We start from the raw sequence: 18,784 nt of genomic DNA, 5'->3' as shown, positions 1-18,784 counted from the left end.
ACCTACCCTTAAAGGGGTACAGCGGTGGAAAACTATTTTTTTCATATCAACTGGCTCCAGAAAGTGAAACAGATTTGTAAATTACTTCTATTTAAAAATCTTAACCCTTCCAGTACTTATCAGCTGCTGTATACTACAGAGACATTTCTTTTCTTACAACCACAGTGCTCTCTGCTGACACCTCTGTCCATGTCAGGAACTATCCAGAGCAGGAGCAAATCCCCATAGCAAATCTATCCTGCACTGGACAGTTCCTGACATGAACAGAGGTGTCAGCAGAGAGCACTGTGGTCAGACAGAAAATAAATTCAAAAAGAAAAGAACTTCCTCTGTAGTAAATAGCAGCTGATAACTACTGAAAGGATTAAGATTTTTTTAATAGAAGTAATTTACAAATCTGTTTAACTTTCTGGCACCAGTTGATTTAAAAAAAATTTATAAAATGTTTTCCACCGGAGTACCCCTTTAAGTTGTTCTTTTCTGTCTGACCACAGTGCTCTCTGCTGACAACTCTGTCCATGTCAAGAACTGTCCAGAGCAGGAGAGGTTTGCTATGGGGATATTTGCTCCTGCTCTGGACAGTTCTTGACATGGACAGAGGTGTCAGCAGAGAGCACTGTGGTCAGACAGAAAAAAAAAATCCAAAAAGAAAAAAACTTACTGGAAGGATTAAAGGACATCTGCAGCATGATTAACACTTATCCACTATCCACAGGATAGGGGATAAGTGTTGGATCGCAGGGGGTCCGACTGCTGGGCCCCAATGGCTAGAAAATGAAAACACTACTACTGATAGTGCAGATAGCTCCGCTAGTCCGGCAATTGGATGTTAAAAAGATGTCAAAAATTAATATGTAGAAAGTCTCTAAAATGGCTACAGTAAGCCGTCCACAGTGACTTATAATGATTATATTATCATTGCTCACCGTGTCTCCAGCCGCTGGTCCCGTACTGCGATGGACCGGGAGTGGAAGTCTTGCCCCTTAGATCGACCCCTTCCTCAATAGGCAAAAGGTATATTATATGATATACCTTTTGGCTACTGAGGAAGGGGTCTATCTAAGCACCCTGAAACGCGTCTAGGCACTTATACGGTCTAAATATAGCACCTAAAAAGACGCACTACTAATCTGCATATCACTGCTATCAAAAGCCGGCTTAAAGAAATCTAGGAGACCCACTCATTGCACCTGTACCTCCACAATATCGGGTATGCTGTCTGCTGCATGAATCAACCACGAGCAGCCTATCCATCTAAGCGCTGCCTGATAGGAGGAATGCTACAACTGAGATTTCCATTCATTGGAGCCTCCTGCCGAAGTTTATGCTCCCATCAGCTTTGTGAGTCCTATACAGCATTTACAAGTTTTGCAGCGCCCGTAACATCTAAATAGCCGCAAGACTCCCCCTCCCGGTCCATCACAGTATGGGACCAGCAGCTGGAGACAGGGTGAGCAATGATAATATAGTCATCATAAGTGACTGTGGACGGCTTGCTGTAGCCATTTTTGACATCTAATTGCCAGACTAGCGGAGCTATCTGAACTATCAGTAGTAGTGTTTTAATTTTCTAGCCATTGGGGCCCAAATGACAGATGATATCAGTGCTATACTCTTGTGATTTTTATGCATTCATTTTGTATATTGTTTTAATAATTGTGATCAATATTGTAAAATAAACAATTTTTTGCATTCATATCAAATAAAACTGTCTTCAATATTTTTTCATTGTGTATCATCCTTGAGATGTGGTTAAAAAATACTATTATACTCGTATATATGGTAATGTGAATAAGCCGTTCCGAATATAAGCCGAGGCCCCTAATTTCACCCCAAAAACCCTGGAAAAGTGATTGATTCGACTATAAGCCTAGGGTGGGAAATACATCATCCCCCCCGTCATCATCCACACCCCTCCATCATTAACATCCCCCCATCATTAACACCCCCCGTCATCATCACCGCCTGTCAATCTCTTCAGTGGTCTTCAACCTGGGGACCTCCAGATGTTGCAAAACTACAACTCCCAGCATGCTGGGAGTTGTAGTTTTGAAACATATGGAGGTTCCCAGGTTGAAGACCACTGCCGGGCCGTCGTCATCATCCAGACCCCCCTTTTGTTTTCTACTCACCTCCCGAGTTTCTTGGTGGGAAGGAAGGGTGAGCTGGTCCTGGCCATCCATATTCAGCCACCTATGCTGCAGGGACCGTCCGGTGGGGAGGGTTAGTCATTCCGGGCTGTTCATCTTCACCGGGAGGCCCTCTTCTCTGCTCCGGGTCGGCCCCGGACTAGTGACGTTGCCTTGAGTGACGCATGTATGTCCCTGCGCGTCGTCGTCAAGGCAACGTCACTAGTCTGGGGCTGGCCCGGAGCTGAGAAGAGAGCCTCCCGGTGAAGATGGACAGCCCGGAACGACTAACCCTCCCCACCGGACGGTCCCTGCAGCATAGGTGGTCGAATATCAATGGCCCGGACCAGCTCACGCTTCCTTCCCACCGAAGGGAGGTGAGTAGAAAACCAAAAGGAGGTCTGGATGATGACGAAGGCCCGGCAGTGGTCTTCAACCTGCGGACCTTCAGATGTTTCAAAACTACAACTCCCAGCATGCCCGGACAGCCGATGGCTGTCTGGGCATGCTGGGAGTTGTAGTTTTGCAAACATCTGGAGGTCCGCAGGTTGAAGACGACTGAGAAGGGATTGCACAGGCGGAGATGGACGGCCGGGACCATCCCCTCACAGCTAAAGCCAGAAACGTTTTTTTTTTGTTCACTCGAGTATAAGCCGAGGGGGGCGTTTTCAGCACGAAAAATCGTGCTGAAAAACTCGGCTTATACTCGAGTATATACAGTATATTTTTCATCGGTGGGGATCGATCTTTTTAACCACATATACCTCAGATGTTGGTCGTGAGCTGCGCACACAAGCTTTCTTTCCAAATTTACAAATCTGTTTAACTTTCTGGGACCAGTTGAAATAAATAATTTGCCACCGAAGTACCCCTTTAACACCATACACAAAAAATGTATGACTAATTCAGCTCTGCTAATGGTGATACTTTAATTATAAGAGGTTTGTATTTTGAATAAAAAAATATATTTTTTTAATCTAATTCTGCTTTTCCACAATAGACCCTGCCTGCTGCATCATGTGAAGTAAAATAATTATGAATGCTTAGGCCTTTGGGGTATTTTATATGTACATCTGGTTACGATGACAATTGTATAACATGTAAGTAAAATAAAAACATATGGCTTACTTTTCCTGCTCTTCAATCTCATTACATAGCAAGCAGCAAATCCACTTTGTCAGGCCCAATCTGCCATCATATGGCAAAAAAAAAAAGCTTTCCAGTATATAGACTTATCAGCGACACTTATAAGTCTGTTGTCCTATCAGATCTGACCCGTCAGAACACTGGATTGTGATCAGCTTTTGGGATTTATACTTAAAAAGGAAATGAGCCATCAAAAACGTATGTCTAATAATAGTCTGACACTTGTTCTGTTCTTCTTATAGCCACAGACTTGATAAAGGTGAAATGTGACACAAATACATATATAGGATCAGGCAATACACAATAAGAAATGGTCAGAGCTCAGACTCCCCTCCGTGGACAATGACCTTTGTACAGGTCACAGAGCATTCCCAAAACACTCTCCAATAGAAGTTAATTGGTTTTCTTGATTATTTTGTTTCTATAGTTCGGGGGGCTTGCTATAAAGCATCTCTATAAATGCTGTTTAAAGCAGTTCATGCCAAGATGGCCACCCCCCTGATCTATATACTGTGTATATAAAACTCAATGTGTGTGTGTATGTTCCAGCATCACTTTCAAACAGCTGGAAATATTTCCATGAAGTTTGGTACACGTTACTTATATGTCAACTCAAAATATAGGATAGTTAAATTAACCCTAACCCTCCAGCATTTGCGAGAATTATTAATTTTTGTCTGAAATCCCATGCAGATCTATGGGGCTTCTGGTACCTTACTACACAAACTCAGCTCTGCATTTCCAAGTGAGTGCTTCAGTCAAGCTTGCAAGCCATGCCCCTTCTATTTTAAGGCCTTTTTTTTTTCTTTGGATCTAGACCAAAAACACAATTTTTGCCTGATACACACACACCACTGGTCATTTAACCACAATTTCTTCATCACAGCTCAGCCCCACGTTATTCCACATGCCCTGCTCTACATTTTTGGGTGAATGTGTTGGTTCGGCTCACAAGCTATGCCCTTTTCTCGTTACGGCCCTGGTAACGACCTCGTTACTGGTCTGGCTTGCAAGCCCCGCCCTCTTCTATTTTTGAACCTTTCTTGGGTGCTGGTTAGGATTTCCCACGAAGCCAAGCCCCTGCAAAGCCATGACCACTTCTATTTTCAGCCTACAATCTCTTCATCACAGCTTAGCCCCACCTGAGGAAGGGACATAGGGTCGGACAAAGAGGACTGAACATGAGGACAAGAGCGTCATCATGTGTTTCTTTTCTTCTCCCACAAGGTTTAGGTAGAAAGACTGGGCAATAGAATGAGAAAGTAGAAACAGATTTAAATAAAGATGTTTCAGTATCTGGCTCTGGTACGGTACTAGTTACAACCTAAGATGCCTCTATACGGTTGACTACTTTAGGACAGGTTTATTTGATCAGGACAAGGTCTTTACTCATCCTATACGTGCTATGAAATTTGATATACATGTAGTCTGTATCCAAGCTATCTACTGCAAGGTATCCCCTTTTTTTTTTTAAATAGTTCATGAGAGGCAACCTCCCCTCCTTTTGTTCATTAGGCAGAAGGTCGTGCTCCTCTTTCCCTCATAGTCATTTTAAGGCTGATATATATATATATATATATATATAATTTTCAAAAACACAAAAAATTAAAAACAACAACCATTAATACAATAAGAATAACATTTTGCACTATTTCAAGGTAGGCTTCCATTAGCTTAGTAATAATAAACTTTCCTTTTGTAACATTTGTAAATACAATGAGTATAACATGGCACTAATATATACCTCATGAATGGAATTATAATAATATATCATCTTATCTGTGAAATAAGTGCCAATTTATTTGGATATTTACTGTATATTTCTGCTGGTAAATGGTGCATTAGGACAAATCAACACATTCGTAGCCAGTTTATAGCAGGCACTTAGGTAATCCATTTAATATTTTACGAGACTAATGACAAAGACATATGGGGAATGTAAACCATTTTCAACTGAAAGTTACCTTTAAAATTGTTTGATAAAAATTTGCTGTATGTTGCAATATTATCTTTTATAAACCTTATTATTTACCACTATGTATTGAATGTAATCCGACAAAAAACTGCAATGAAATACACTGATATTACTTAAAGTAACCCATTCAGTATGTGTACAGACACCTAGGTACTGTACCTAGACAATATGACAACTGCTGCTTGGGACGTCAACATGCAACCATGAAAAAGGAGCCAGAAAGGGGTTACTTAAATGGCAGGGACCAGGTAACTAACTTTTGAAGTGTAACAGATGCCATTCCTCATGGTAAAAAGTGGATTTTTAGCATTTTCCTCAAGTATTATTATTATTATGTTTCTCTCTCTTTATCACAAAGCGGAAATATCACGCCCCTTTAAATGGGCACTGTCAGATACAAAAACTTTTGATATGTTGTAAAGCATGCAAAACCAATAGGTTTTGCAATTGCTTTCATTAGAAAATTTTCAGTATTTCATACTGAAAAAGCCAGTCAAATAACTGCCCCCCTGCCTGCTTGGATAAATACTTGTCCTGCTGTGTCCATGCATCATCACCTATGTCATGGACACACTTTCTTGATTGACAGCTGTGAGTGCAGGGCTCACAGCTGGAGGAAAAATCCTCCCACTGTCAGCTTGTGTCCCGCTACTGTCAGTGAGGACAAGCTGGGAGTTGTAGTTTTGCTAATGCTAGGGGAGATGTGCGCAGACAGCATACTGAGGGAGGGGGCGGAGACCTGCGCAGTGAGGCCACGCCCCCACCCTTTGAGAGGAATTCAGACTAGTGAGCTAAATTAAAAGTGTAATAAAAAAATAAATAAAGGTGCTAGACACATAAAATACATTAGATGTACATGGTCAGGATTAGGTACTGAGTGATATATTAAAAAAAAAAGTTTTTTTGTTTGATCTGACGGGTACGCTTTAATCTTTCAAGAAACATGTGCTTTAAAGGGGTACTCGGGTGGAAAACTTTTTTTTTTTTTTTATAAATGAACTGGTGCCAGAAAGTTATACAGATTTGTAAATTACTTCTATTAAAAAATCTTTATCCTTCCAGTACTTATAAGCAGCTGTATGCTACAGAGAAAATTCTTTGCTTTTTGTATTTCTTTTTTGTCTTGTCCACAGTGCTCTCTGCTGACACCTCTGTCCGTGTCAGGAACTGTCCAGAGATGCATAGGTTTGCTATGAAGATTTTCTCCTGCTCTGGATAGTTCCTGATACGGGCATCAGATGTCAGCAGAGAGCACTGTGGACAAGACAAAAAAAAAAAAAATTTACAAATCTGTTTAACTTCCTGGCACCAGTTGATTAAAAAATTTTTTTCTACCAGGGTACCCCTTTAAGTATGGAGGCACATTAACCCTGACATTATGCTTCTCACCATATTATCAGACATATTACAATTTCATTATTTCAATCATTTTAACTATAAAGCTATGTTCACACAATAGAATTTCCAAGTGGAATGCGGCAGAAAAATTTGGCTCAGCAGACTCCTATTGTTTTCAATGGGATTCTGCCGCTCCGTGAACATAGCAGAATTTCCACAGTGGAAATTCCAATACTGGCCGCCGCAAAAAGAATTGACATGTCAATTCTCTCTGCAGAATCCGCTCGGAAATGCAATGGCGTCTATGGAGACAAGGCATTCCTGAGCACCGGCTGAACACTGTCTATGGAGTGTAAACATACCCTAAGGCTTAACAAGTGATGGAACCAGTCACCATTCAATAAACTTTTTCCCAAAAGTTACCTTTATAACCCCTAGATTGGCATTTGGTAATGGTGAATTTCACAACTGAAAAATATATAAAAAGAAAGAAAAAAAAACACAACCCAAACTTACCATGGGCAAGGACAACTGCCCCTTTTATTATTTCCTTGAATGATGAAATGTCATTTTCCCAGCCGCTCTTCTGAGTATCACATTTATGAGCCTTTGTGAGAAACTGTAAAGCCTAAAAATAGAAATAAATTGGTAGATAATCAAATAACACTATGACATATGTCAGTTTCTAGGAAATCGTCAACTATAATGATCTACTGTACAAACTTTCTGGATACAGTTCAACACAAACCATTCAAAAAATCGGAACCCACTTTTTAATCATATCTATGTAAATGGGCAGCCGCTGCTTCTGTAAATGATAACAGACAACAACATCTCTGATCCCTTGCAGTGATCAGCTTATTTGATATTAACCCATTTTCCTTGGTGCATTTTGGGACTTATTCCAACGCCAGGTAAAAAAAAAAAATAATAATTCTGAAAAATCCTTTACTTTAGTCCTTTACTTCCTGGTTGAGCCATTGCTTAGCACTATAATTTCCAGAATGCATTGCTTTCTCTCAGCCCTTCATCACAGTGCTTGTACCCTGCCCACCATGCCTACTCCCTACCCACAGCACTCCTTAAAGTTCCCTGCCCAGAGCTGTAGCAGCACGTCTCATTTCACAGCAGACTATTGTACAAGCAGCGATGTTGCATGTGCTGCATTCAATTCCTGACTGCTCCTCTGCCTGTAGCATTGTTAAGCACAAGGCAGCATGCAGTAAACACCTCATTGTTTCCTAATATACTCCATATATATATATATATATATATATATATATATATATATTTCTGTATGTCAGAGGGATGGTGTTGTAGGCTGTAATAGCTTAATGTCATTAAGGAGTTAAAAGGAATCAGTCAGCTGTTTTTGCTGTAGACAGTGTTGGGTTACAGCCTACAGGACTAATAAACAGAAGCAAAAAACAACAAACAATTTCTTCACACAAATACTTTGGCTACACCCAACACACAAATTTTGCCTGCATATTTGCTGCTGTGTATTTTCCTACCCATTAAAGTCAATTGGTAGCAAAATCAGCTGCAGAAAATAAACAAAATATTTAGCACGTGGAACAATACGCTACAGAAAAATACTTCATACAATAAGTACACTTCCCGATGACAATATAACATTGGTCAGATCAGTATTTTGATTAAGCTCTTGGATGTATGCTTTAAATTACTTTCAGCTTTTATACATCGCACAACCTATGAAAACTATATGAAGACTAGAGCAGACATTGCATACTACAGCTGTACAGCAGATGTTTAAATGCAAATACTCAACAGGGAGAGGAGTAGACGTGTACTTCTGAAAAAGAAAAATAGTCTAGACGGCAAGATATGATCCATGTTACAGAACAATTACATCTAATCAGAACAACTCTACATACAGAATATTGAACAGACAAAAACAGAGCATTGAACCCATGGACATTCTGGAATTAAGTCTAATAATGGTGTCTAGGAGATAAGTGTGGAAAACAGCCATAAATATCATAGTACAACCAATTCCGCCATGTGCACCAACCACCAGCTTAAAGGGGTTATCCAGGAATAATAAAACTGAGCTAATTTCTTTCAAAAACAGCTCCACGTCTGTCCCCAGGTTGTGTGTGGTATTACAACTTGGCTCTATTCACTTCAATGGAACTGAGCTGCAGAACCACACACAACCTGCTAGCAGACAGGGAACGGTTTTTGAAAGAAATTATCTGTTTCTCTATTCCTAGATTACCCCCTTTAAAGGGGTACTCGGCTCCTAGACATCTTATCCCCTTTCCGAGGGATAGGAGATAAGATGTCTGATCGCAGGGGTCCCGCCGCTGGGGACCCCGGCGATCTTGGCTGCGGCACCCCAGACATCCGATGCACCAAGTGAACTTCGCTCCGTGCCGAGCTGGCGAAGCGGGGCGGAGGCTCGTGACATCACGGTTATGCACCGCACGTGATGTCATGGCCACGCCCCCTTAATGCAAGCCTATGGGAGACTTGCATTGAGGGTGTGTGGCCGTGACGTCACGAGCCTCTGACGCTTCAGCGCTGCACCCAACACTCTAAACAAACGCAGGGTGCAGCAGGGAGATCATGGGGGTCCCCAGCAGCAGGACCCCCGCTATCAGACATCTTATCCCCTATCCTTTGGATAGGAGATAAGATGTCTAGGGGGCGGATTACCTCTTTAAGCCCCAATCTGTTGTTCATATTCTGCGGTCTGGACAATGCAAGAAGTGATACCTTTCCAGTGGCTAGTCCTGGAAAAGGGATTATACTAGATAGAGAAAATATCAATGAAATGTCAAAGTGAATTATGCATGTAACACTGAATATTACCTTTTCATTCTCTTCAGCTTTTTCACTTTCCCCATTTCCATACAACATGGCATATCCTTTCCAAATTTCAGCATCACTAGAATCTCGTGCTGTTATTCTCCCAAACAGTTCTTGTAACTTAGTCTTCAGGGTACTTGTGGACTCTCCTTTACGATCCTCAATTCCTTCCACCACTGCTCTAACCAAGATCTTCAGGACCTACAGAAAATGAACCAGATTTACAGTTTTAGTATGGGGCCTATCAGTGATCTATCTCTAAGTGACCTAAGGATGAATATTAAATGTTAAAATGCTTTAACAGGCCTATTGTAAGCCCTGATGGGCAGGGATTGCTCTTCATTTATCCTATTTTATTCTTTCACTTGTTTTGATCACTGGTCCTTTTATTTGTTTGTTACGTTCCTAATTGTAAAATGTGTAAAAAAAATGTTAATGCTATATAAAGAATATTATTACTATAATTATGGTTGTTTAGTTTCTCTATAGAGGTCTTTCATCACAACAGTTCTTATTATATCTTTCTCTGGGTATGTGGAATCTATACAGAAAATACACAGAAAAAATATAAAATGTGCTGCAACTATAGTCCCTGGATCAGCATTCAGGACTGAATTTCACCGACAATATATCAAGTTGAAGCACAAGCTGTAAGAAAGGCTTTACAATGGCAGCAAGGCAATAATTATAGACTCAATGAGTAATTACACTAATAAAATAGCTGTACTTTTTAGAATGAGTAATAAACTATATCAAATAGTGATCAATAATTCATGGGACATTTAAATAAAAACCGTCCTGCATCAATCAATACATGGCTGAATATTTTATGTGCTAATGAGCCAACATTCAATCAGGTATTCTGCTTCCTAACAACCAGGACTGGAGTCGTATTCCATCTTACACTCAGTTTAAGGATTATTTTGCTTTTTTATAAAGAAAGAAATTGGGTTCCTAAATAAAGTAAAGATAGGGCATCCTGCATTTGTTAAAGAGGTGTAAGGCTTGTAGAACAAAGAAAATGAAGCAACTCGGCAAATAGTCTTTTAATAAAAGGCACTGCTATTTTCTGTATATAGCTCTAGTGCAAATCTATGTGTATCTATAAATACAGGCTACAAAAAAAACTGTGAGTCTGAATATTGATTTATGTGTCTTTCTTCAATCTGCTTTCTCTGTTGTTGCCTTTGGCAAAATGTAGGGGCAGATGGAAGGGAGTGACAACAACATGGTCAGGCTACAGCATTTGTTTGTAGTCTTTAACAATGGAGACAAAACTCTGACCATAAGCCACATACATGAAAAAGCAGGATATTTTTCCCTTCCCACTGCCCATGCTGATGTCCGCAATTAACCCTTTAGATGCAGTGATCAATGACGATCTAAAGTGGTGGGTTCAGGATGCTCATTGGACCCCCACAGTGAGATTGCAGGGGCCCAATAAGTTAAAATAGCAGAGAAGGTCTTCTTACCCTTCTTCTGCAGGCAGGATAGTTGCTCCTATAATTCAGCCTGTGATTTTTGCTGTACTGAAAGCTCCCAAGAGCACAGTGACCTCCCTAATTCTTAAATGGAATTGTTTGAAAAAAAAAAAAAAGACAGGACTCTTCTCCGAGTTGGCAACCCACCAAACTAAGCAATAATGGGAGAACAGCCTTGCCAAGAACCCAATGGTCACTTTGGTTGAGCTCCAAAGATCCTGAGTGTAGAGAGGAGAAACTTTACAAAAGGTCAATCAGTGCAGCACTCCACCAACATGGACTTTATGGCCAGAAAGGAAGCTCTACTAAGTTAAAGACATATTTAAGCCAATTGGAATTTACAAAAAAAGCACCTAAAAAACTCACACTATGAGAAACAATATTCACTGGCCTAATGAAACCAAGACGGAACTTTTTGGCCTGAATTCATCATGTCTGAAGAAAACCAGGAGAAAACCTGCCCAATATAATCTTCAAAGTGAAGAATGGTGGTGGCAGCATTTTGCTGTGGGGATGTTTTTTAGTGGTTTGGACAAAAGAAACGAGTCAGGGTTGAGGAAAAGCTAATTACAACTCCATGAATGTTCTTACAGTATCTGTCATATCATAGAAACAAATATAATGCTTATATATGTTACTCCCTAGGTCATGCAGAATCTTTCCATGTGATTCGTTTGTGTTTAGCATTTGTATTTGGCTCATAAATCCATCAGCTCTGCTGCTCACTCATTTTGACTGCTCAGAACGAGATGTGTCTGTGGTCTATTTTTAAAAGCCTTGATTTCTATAAAAAGGAGAATTTTTTATGAAGTACACTAGAAAGGTTGATGTTTTGGAAAGTTGTACAATATATAAAAAGTTTTTGATTCTGACAGTGCCAATTTAGGTGGCCCAGCCAGAGCCCTGACTTAAACCCAATCAAACATCTCCTGAGAGAAAACTTTCTGAATGCACTGTATAATCAATACCACCAAAGTCACTGAATATAAATTGCAATGATATAATAAATGTATGCTTAAAGGGGTACTCCGCTGCTAAGCCTATGGAATAAAATGTTCCGAACGCTGGAGCCGGCGACCGGAGGTTGAGACGTCATAACCATGCCCCCTTACGAAGTCAGGCCCCGCCCCTCAATGCAAGCCTATGGGAGGGGCATGACAGTTGTCACGCCCCCTTCCCATAGACTTGCATTGAGGGGGCGGGATGTGACATCATGAGGGGGCGGTCCATGACTTCATGAGCATGCTGAACAGCGGAGTACCCCTTTAAAGCTGTGTAATTCACATTTCGTGAGCTTGTGTTAAAAAATCAACATAGAGTGGTACCGAGTCAGTCATAGCCTTATGTAATTTCCTCTGTATTTTCACTGTACAAACGAAGACTCTTGTCTATTCTGTCTGTACACTAATGACATCTCATCATTGGGGAAAGATTTGCAGACTAAAATTTGCATTAGCTAAGATTGACAGGATTTCCTAATAAAAACTAATAAAAAAGCTATTTAGTCAACAATATTAACATAACATATTAATATAATATTTAAAGAGTACCTCTCATGATCTTGTAAAATGTTACAATCCTCCCAGTTCACTGCCCCCATCATGTTAAAACACCCCCTGCCTTTATTATTACAATTTTTTAGTTTTCTACCTTGATATTGCTCTGTATTTTCTACTCAGTCTCAGTCAGATTTACAGACTGGGAAGGGGCGTTCCCCAGCAGGCGTGACATCATCTGAAGCCATACAAGTGAGAACTTCCTCCCTCACTCTGCTACACACAGCCCAAAGCAGTCCAGTGTGTGAGATGAGCTATGATTGGCTAAGGCTGCACACACACCAATCAGCACTCCAGACTGCATTTCTTGATTTTGGACTTCTGCCAGGCCAGCAGGAGTCCAAAGTCTGTGCAAAAGATGAGGGAAAATGTGCTCTGGACAAGTAGGGAGACACCCAGTGGCAGCTTTTTTTAAACACAAATAAAACATAGAAAACTTCATTTTTGTTAAACAAAGTGTATTACAAAGATTTTTTTATTTACCATAAGGAGTGTAATAGCCATAATTAGTTTTAATAAGAATGCCCATTTAAAAAGGCTCCACACAGAAGCTTCAAATGTCACAAAATGTTGTGAAATGAGATACCCACCTGCACATCTTTATATTTGTCTCGAAGGTCCATTAGTCTGTGGTAAGCTTTAACAGCTTCCGTAAATTCTCCCACATCTGTGCTGGTTAATAGAAAATTCTCCCATATCTGCCAGTGCTCAAAGTTGCACTTGATAGCTTCTTGAAGTGTTCGGAATGCTTTGTGCCTTACAAAACAAGAACAAAAAGCAATTTCTTAATGATTAGAAGACCATACATTTCCCCAGACTTAACTGGTCTTCCACCCAGGAGAAATAAGACCCTCTGCATCACCTTGGGCTTCAACTGAGCAGCATGAACAGCAAATGGAAGGAGATCTATGTTCCATCCACCAGTTTATAGCTATCACATCCAATATAAATGTAACATACAATATGAAATTACCAATGTAAACAAAATCACGAATGTTGTTTTAATGAGGTTTTTTGTAAGCAGACCAAGATTAAGTGTGACAATGTCTAAGAATATAGGAAATTAAGATTTTACAAACTCCATGGACATCTGGAAAATTCAATCCATGATACCAAAAGTAACAAGAAGCAAAGAATTATACTGTGCCAAGGGGCTGCTAACATTGGTAAATCATATTATTTTTTTACGTTCATCTCGGGTATTGTTCACATCTGTGTTGTGGCTGCGTAGTGACTTAGCTGACAGCAAGGACCGTGTTTTAAGTTGTGTTATTTCTGCTGCTGTAAGCAATGGAATTGTAGCCAGAACCTTGATTGGCAGCATAAACATATTGTAACCTTAAAGAAACTACAGTAAAATCTCCCTTAGCGAACACCTCCCAATAGGGGACACCTCCCAATAGTGAACAGTTTTTTATTCCCCGGCAGAGTCTTATAAGGGGGCCATTCCAAATAGCAAATGTGGACACACCCAACAGGGGACAAAATACTCCCAATAGGGGACAACAAGTTCTATGTGCCGGCCCAACCTTGTACACAGAGCCGCCGTCAGGGGGGTACAGCCAATACCCCAGTAAGGGGCTTGGACTCCCAGGGGGCCTGCTTCTGTACATCCGTTGGCCACATCATTCGCCCCGACCCCAGGGGGAATTATATGGTACAGGGTGTGGTAAAGAGGGGCAAATAAAGGGGGAATGAGTAATAAAGGGGGAATTAAATTGTACAGGGGGATCAAGGGGAAATTATGTGGCGGGGGGGGATGATTTGGCACAGGATACAGAGAAAATAAAGTGGCACAGGAAGTTCAAGGGGGAGGAATGACGTAGGAATAAAATGGCACGGAATGAAACGGTACAGGGGGGTGATAAATGGTAGACTGAGATTGTACAAAGTCAAGAGGGTGAGTGTGACAGGTCACATTAATCATCAACCTCTGCCTATCTATTCCATTTTCATACAGCATGCCTAAAGGAAGGGGGTACAGACAGCTGAGTACCATTTTTTTTTAAGCTTACTATAATATAAACTTGATTGGCCGCATAAAACTGTGACTGATACATCAAGTATTATCTCCATATTTATAACCATTTATTTCCTATTGCCCTTCATGGCAATGGTACTCCCTAATAAGAGTGGCGTCGTTCAGCAGGATAATGTGCCCTGGAAAACTGCAACAAATTTTTTGGGAATGATATTAGCCCTGATTTACTAAGAGTGAACTATTATTTTCAGGGTGTTAATTTTTTCTCACATGTATTTATCAATGTTTGACACATGTCAGGAAAATTCCGTCACATGATATAAAATTCTGTTGCACGGAGAAAAGAGAAATTCCAAAAAGACAAAAAAAAAAAGTAAAATTTTATATAAAAAGCTACTAAGGGGACAAAGTAACAGGATTTTCAAAACATTTTTAACAGATTCCCCACACCTCAAGGCAGTCAGGTTTTCAGGTTCAGTAATTCACAAATTTTCTGGTGGGTTTTTAAATACAACTGTCGGGTTTTCAGGAAAATGTCGGGAACATACCCCTAATTATGCAAACCACGCCCCTTTAGTGAGGTTAAAAAAATACTCAAAGTAATTGGAAAACCTTTGGGTTTTTACCAGTAAAATGTGTCGCACAAATTGTCGCAGAGTACGTGTGACACAAATTGTGTCGCATAACCTGATAAAAAGAGTCGGGATTAAATTAGTAAATCAGGGCTATTGACTTGGCCTCCAATTTCCCCAGATCTCAGTCAGATCAAGGATCTGTGGGATGAGCTCAACACATAAATTCAATCCACAGAGGTTTCAGTTGGCAACTTACAGGAGTTAAAGGATCTGCTGCTATCATCTTGGAGCCAGATACTACAGGACACCCTCAGAGGTCTTATAGAGTCCATGCTTTGATGGGTTTAAAACTGTTTTCTCAGAACAATGGGAACACAATATTAGTCATACGATTGTTAAAGGGATTATCCACCATAAGGTGATTTTAGTACTTAGCTGCCAAAACTGGGTATTTCCTGTTTGATTTTATTCTCTAAACTACACATCCCACAGTTCCATGCTTGAAAGTTTGAGATCACTTTCCTTCCTCCCACACATCAGCCACCCCACCCATTGAAACACAGTCTTTTCTAAACAAGGGCCTACAGCTGTTGCAAAATTGAAGCAGGACAGGCGCCCTCTGATCACCTGACTAGTGATGTCAGGTCTCAGCGCACTGCAACCTGGGAAATCCTGAGACATGAGTTATTTTGTATGCTGTTAAAAATAAATATTGGCGCGATAATCACAGAAGAATTGTGAGAAAACCATCACACACAGGTACAGACACTATGTTATGAACTACACTAATCTTACAGCCCCTGTAGAATAGTCAAATAAAAAAAGATCCTGGAATACCCCTTAAATATTATGGCCGATCAGTGTTTAAAGCGTTCATCATTAATATCTCAATGACTGCATGTCCATTAACCAGGCCATTCTGCAAATAACTATGGGAATGAAAAAGGAATTGATTACCATATTTATCGGTGTAAAACACAGACTTTCAGCTAAAGATTTTAGCTTAAAAAATGTATCTGCGTGTTATACGCTAATAAACTCTTTCTGGCCCCACAAAAGCCGCTATGGTTCAATGATTTAAAGCGGACAGGACAGGTAAATATGAAAGCTGGGAATGGGGAGGGCCTCTGGCCCCGCAGAAGCTGCTGCAGTTACATGATTTAAAACGGCTGCTTTAAATCATTGAACTGCAGTATCTTTTGGGGGGCCAGAAAGAGTTTATCGGGGTATACACGCACCCTAATTTTAACAAGGGTATTTGGGTAAAAAACCTTTTTTACCCAAATTTCTTTGGAAAAATTAGGATGCGTGTTATAGGCCAGTGCGTGGTATACCCCGATAAATGCGGTATATACACTCTGGCAGCACAGCAAGTTTTCAGACACACGAAAGACCATGTTGTTCATTTTAGCAGGTTGTTTCTCACTCCAGTAGTCACACATAGTAAAGCATGGCACGTACCAATTAATGGTGTGGCAGCTTGCACACATAACAAGACAGAGCTTGAAACAATACATTTTTATGTTAAAGAGGTTGTCTCATTAAATACTTTTATAAAAATAAAAAAATAATAAAAAATACTCCCCGGAATGCCAGCATTAAAACAAGAAACCTTGACTTACCTACCGCCACTCCCCCGGTGTCACTGAAATTGCAATCACATCCTCTGGCCCTTGTCTTCTGGGGGTCAAAACATCACACTGCAGCTCAGCGGATTGCCAGCCGCAGCAATGTTCTGCCACTGCCGATAATAGGCTGAGCAGCAGTGTGATGTATTTAGCATGGAAAAAAGGTAGATGCTCTGGCTACTGCTGCTCAGCCTATTAACAGCCGAGGCGAGACATTGCTGTGAACGACACTTAGCTGAGTAGTGGCAGCAAGAAGACTGGGGCCAAAGGATGGGATGGTGATTCCAGTGGCACCTGCCTGCAGAATGCCTACATACTGGGGAGTATTTAATAAAAATAAAAAAAGTATTAAATGAGACAATCCCTTTAAATGTCTCAGCATCACAAGAGGGACAGACTGCAACAGAAGACCATCTTGTAGCTGCAAAAACACCACATGTTCCAACAGGATTATTTATATTTGGCCCATATGTGATAAGTGCCAGGTATGTGTGTTTCCAAAATGCCGACACAATATTTGTGCATTTGCTGTGATTTATTTTAGCCACTGATTTAAGAAACATAAATGGCAGGAAATTATCTGTAATTATGATGGTGTCATCAACAAGTTTTAAGAACTACATAAAAAGTGAAGGTTAGACTGCAGGATTACCACACATGCTGCTTCTTCAAGGTTTGCTATGACATCACTATTTGAATAAGCTTAGTAAATTGAGCTAATCAAAGAAAGAAAATATGATGGGCTTACAAGAGTCATTAAAAATAGACTCATGTTGTGTAACATGTGAATTGCCTATGATTAAACATCTCATGGCGTAAAGCACTTTCAGACCAGTACATTAGTGTCTATGACTGTTATTGACCTCAAGTCTTCTTTGTGAAATATGCAATGCACTTTCCTTAAACAGAGTTATATTAAAAGGCCATATGGTAACAGTAATTCTTATGTGTTATGTCAAATCTCAGCGCCACGTCCTCAACATACACCAAGAGTAATAACTGGTTAATATTAGAAAACGTCAAACATACATGGCTTGAAAACTAATAACCCTTATAAGATATAATATGTTCATTTAAAAGACATCTGTAAAAGGATTCAACAAGAGGAAGATAAACAATACGCGTTTAAAGGCTTTAAAGGGGTACTCCGCCCCTAGACATCCTAAGATCCTAAGATGTCTGATTGTGGGGGTCCTGCCGCTGGGGACCCCCACAATCTTCCTGCTGCTTTCCTTTAGAGCATTGGGTGCAGCGCCGGATGGTCGTGACGTCACGGCCACGCCCCCTCAGTGCAAGTCTATGGGAGGGGGCGTGTCTGGGATAAGATGTCTAGGGGCAGAGTTCCCCTTTAAGCACCAAACTCTGCTGTCATTTTGTGAATACATCTTTTATGCAGAACTACATGTCTTCATGGAAATGGACTACAAACAAGCCATTTGTTTAGTCTGATAGTCCAAAGCCTTCACTCTCCTACTGTCTGTAGGTGGGTAAGAAGTCCTAGAATAGGCCATCAATATTTGATTAGTGGTCTTGGAGTTCAGATACCCCCTGATCTAAACAATAAAGAGGGCCTCGAATTGTTTAGTGCCCTATTACATGGGGCGAATATTGGCAGCAAAGGCTGATTTTGGCCTGTGTAATAGGGATATTGGGGAGATTTATTAAAACCTGTCTAGAGGAAAAGTTGCTGTGTTGCCTATAGCAACCAATTAGATCACTTCTTTTATTTTTGAAAAGGCCTCTGAAAAATAAAAGAATCAATCTGATTGGTTGCTATGGGCAGGTTTTCCTCCGAGCAATCTTCCCCATTGATACTGAAACATGGTATAAGAATGAATTTAAGAATCCTAACACTTAGCAAAAGGAAACAGAGTGAAAGTACCTACGTCATTCTAAACATGTGCTAAACAACGGCATAAGAAAAGTTCAAAGATTCACTAAACTTACACTTTACTATTTACTATAAGCTGCTTGTTCAGTGTCTATGCTGAGCCTGCTCCAATGAATGTGTATTCTTTAGATTAGGTGATGTATCAAAATATTAGATAAGAAATCAGTAAATGTCCCAGCTGTTAGGGATGTGTTGAAAAGCATTTCCAGTGATATACAGCTCTCCCCTAGCTATGTCCATGGTGTTAAA

General features: G+C 40.4%; 1 protein-coding gene across 1 annotated transcript in view; it reads right to left on the bottom strand.

Annotated features, from left to right (window-relative positions):
- The window catches only part of TTC27 (tetratricopeptide repeat domain 27), a 367,717-nt gene that overhangs the window by 13,561 nt on the left and 335,372 nt on the right, over window positions 1-18,784 (bottom strand). The window contains exons 17-19 of the mRNA XM_056567404.1: window positions 13,051-13,216; window positions 9,427-9,624; window positions 7,105-7,216 (exon numbers count right to left, since the gene is read on the bottom strand). Coding sequence (XP_056423379.1) covers window positions 7,105-7,216; window positions 9,427-9,624; window positions 13,051-13,216 — 476 coding nt within the window. The remainder of the gene's footprint in view (window positions 1-7,104; window positions 7,217-9,426; window positions 9,625-13,050; window positions 13,217-18,784) is intronic.

This window comes from Hyla sarda, chromosome 3 (assembly GCF_029499605.1).
Source record: "Hyla sarda isolate aHylSar1 chromosome 3, aHylSar1.hap1, whole genome shotgun sequence".
In the NCBI taxonomy this organism is placed as follows: domain Eukaryota; kingdom Metazoa; phylum Chordata; class Amphibia; order Anura; family Hylidae; genus Hyla; species Hyla sarda.
The sequence above is the reverse complement of the archived record's forward strand: the minus strand, read 5'-3'. Positions and strand labels throughout refer to the sequence as shown.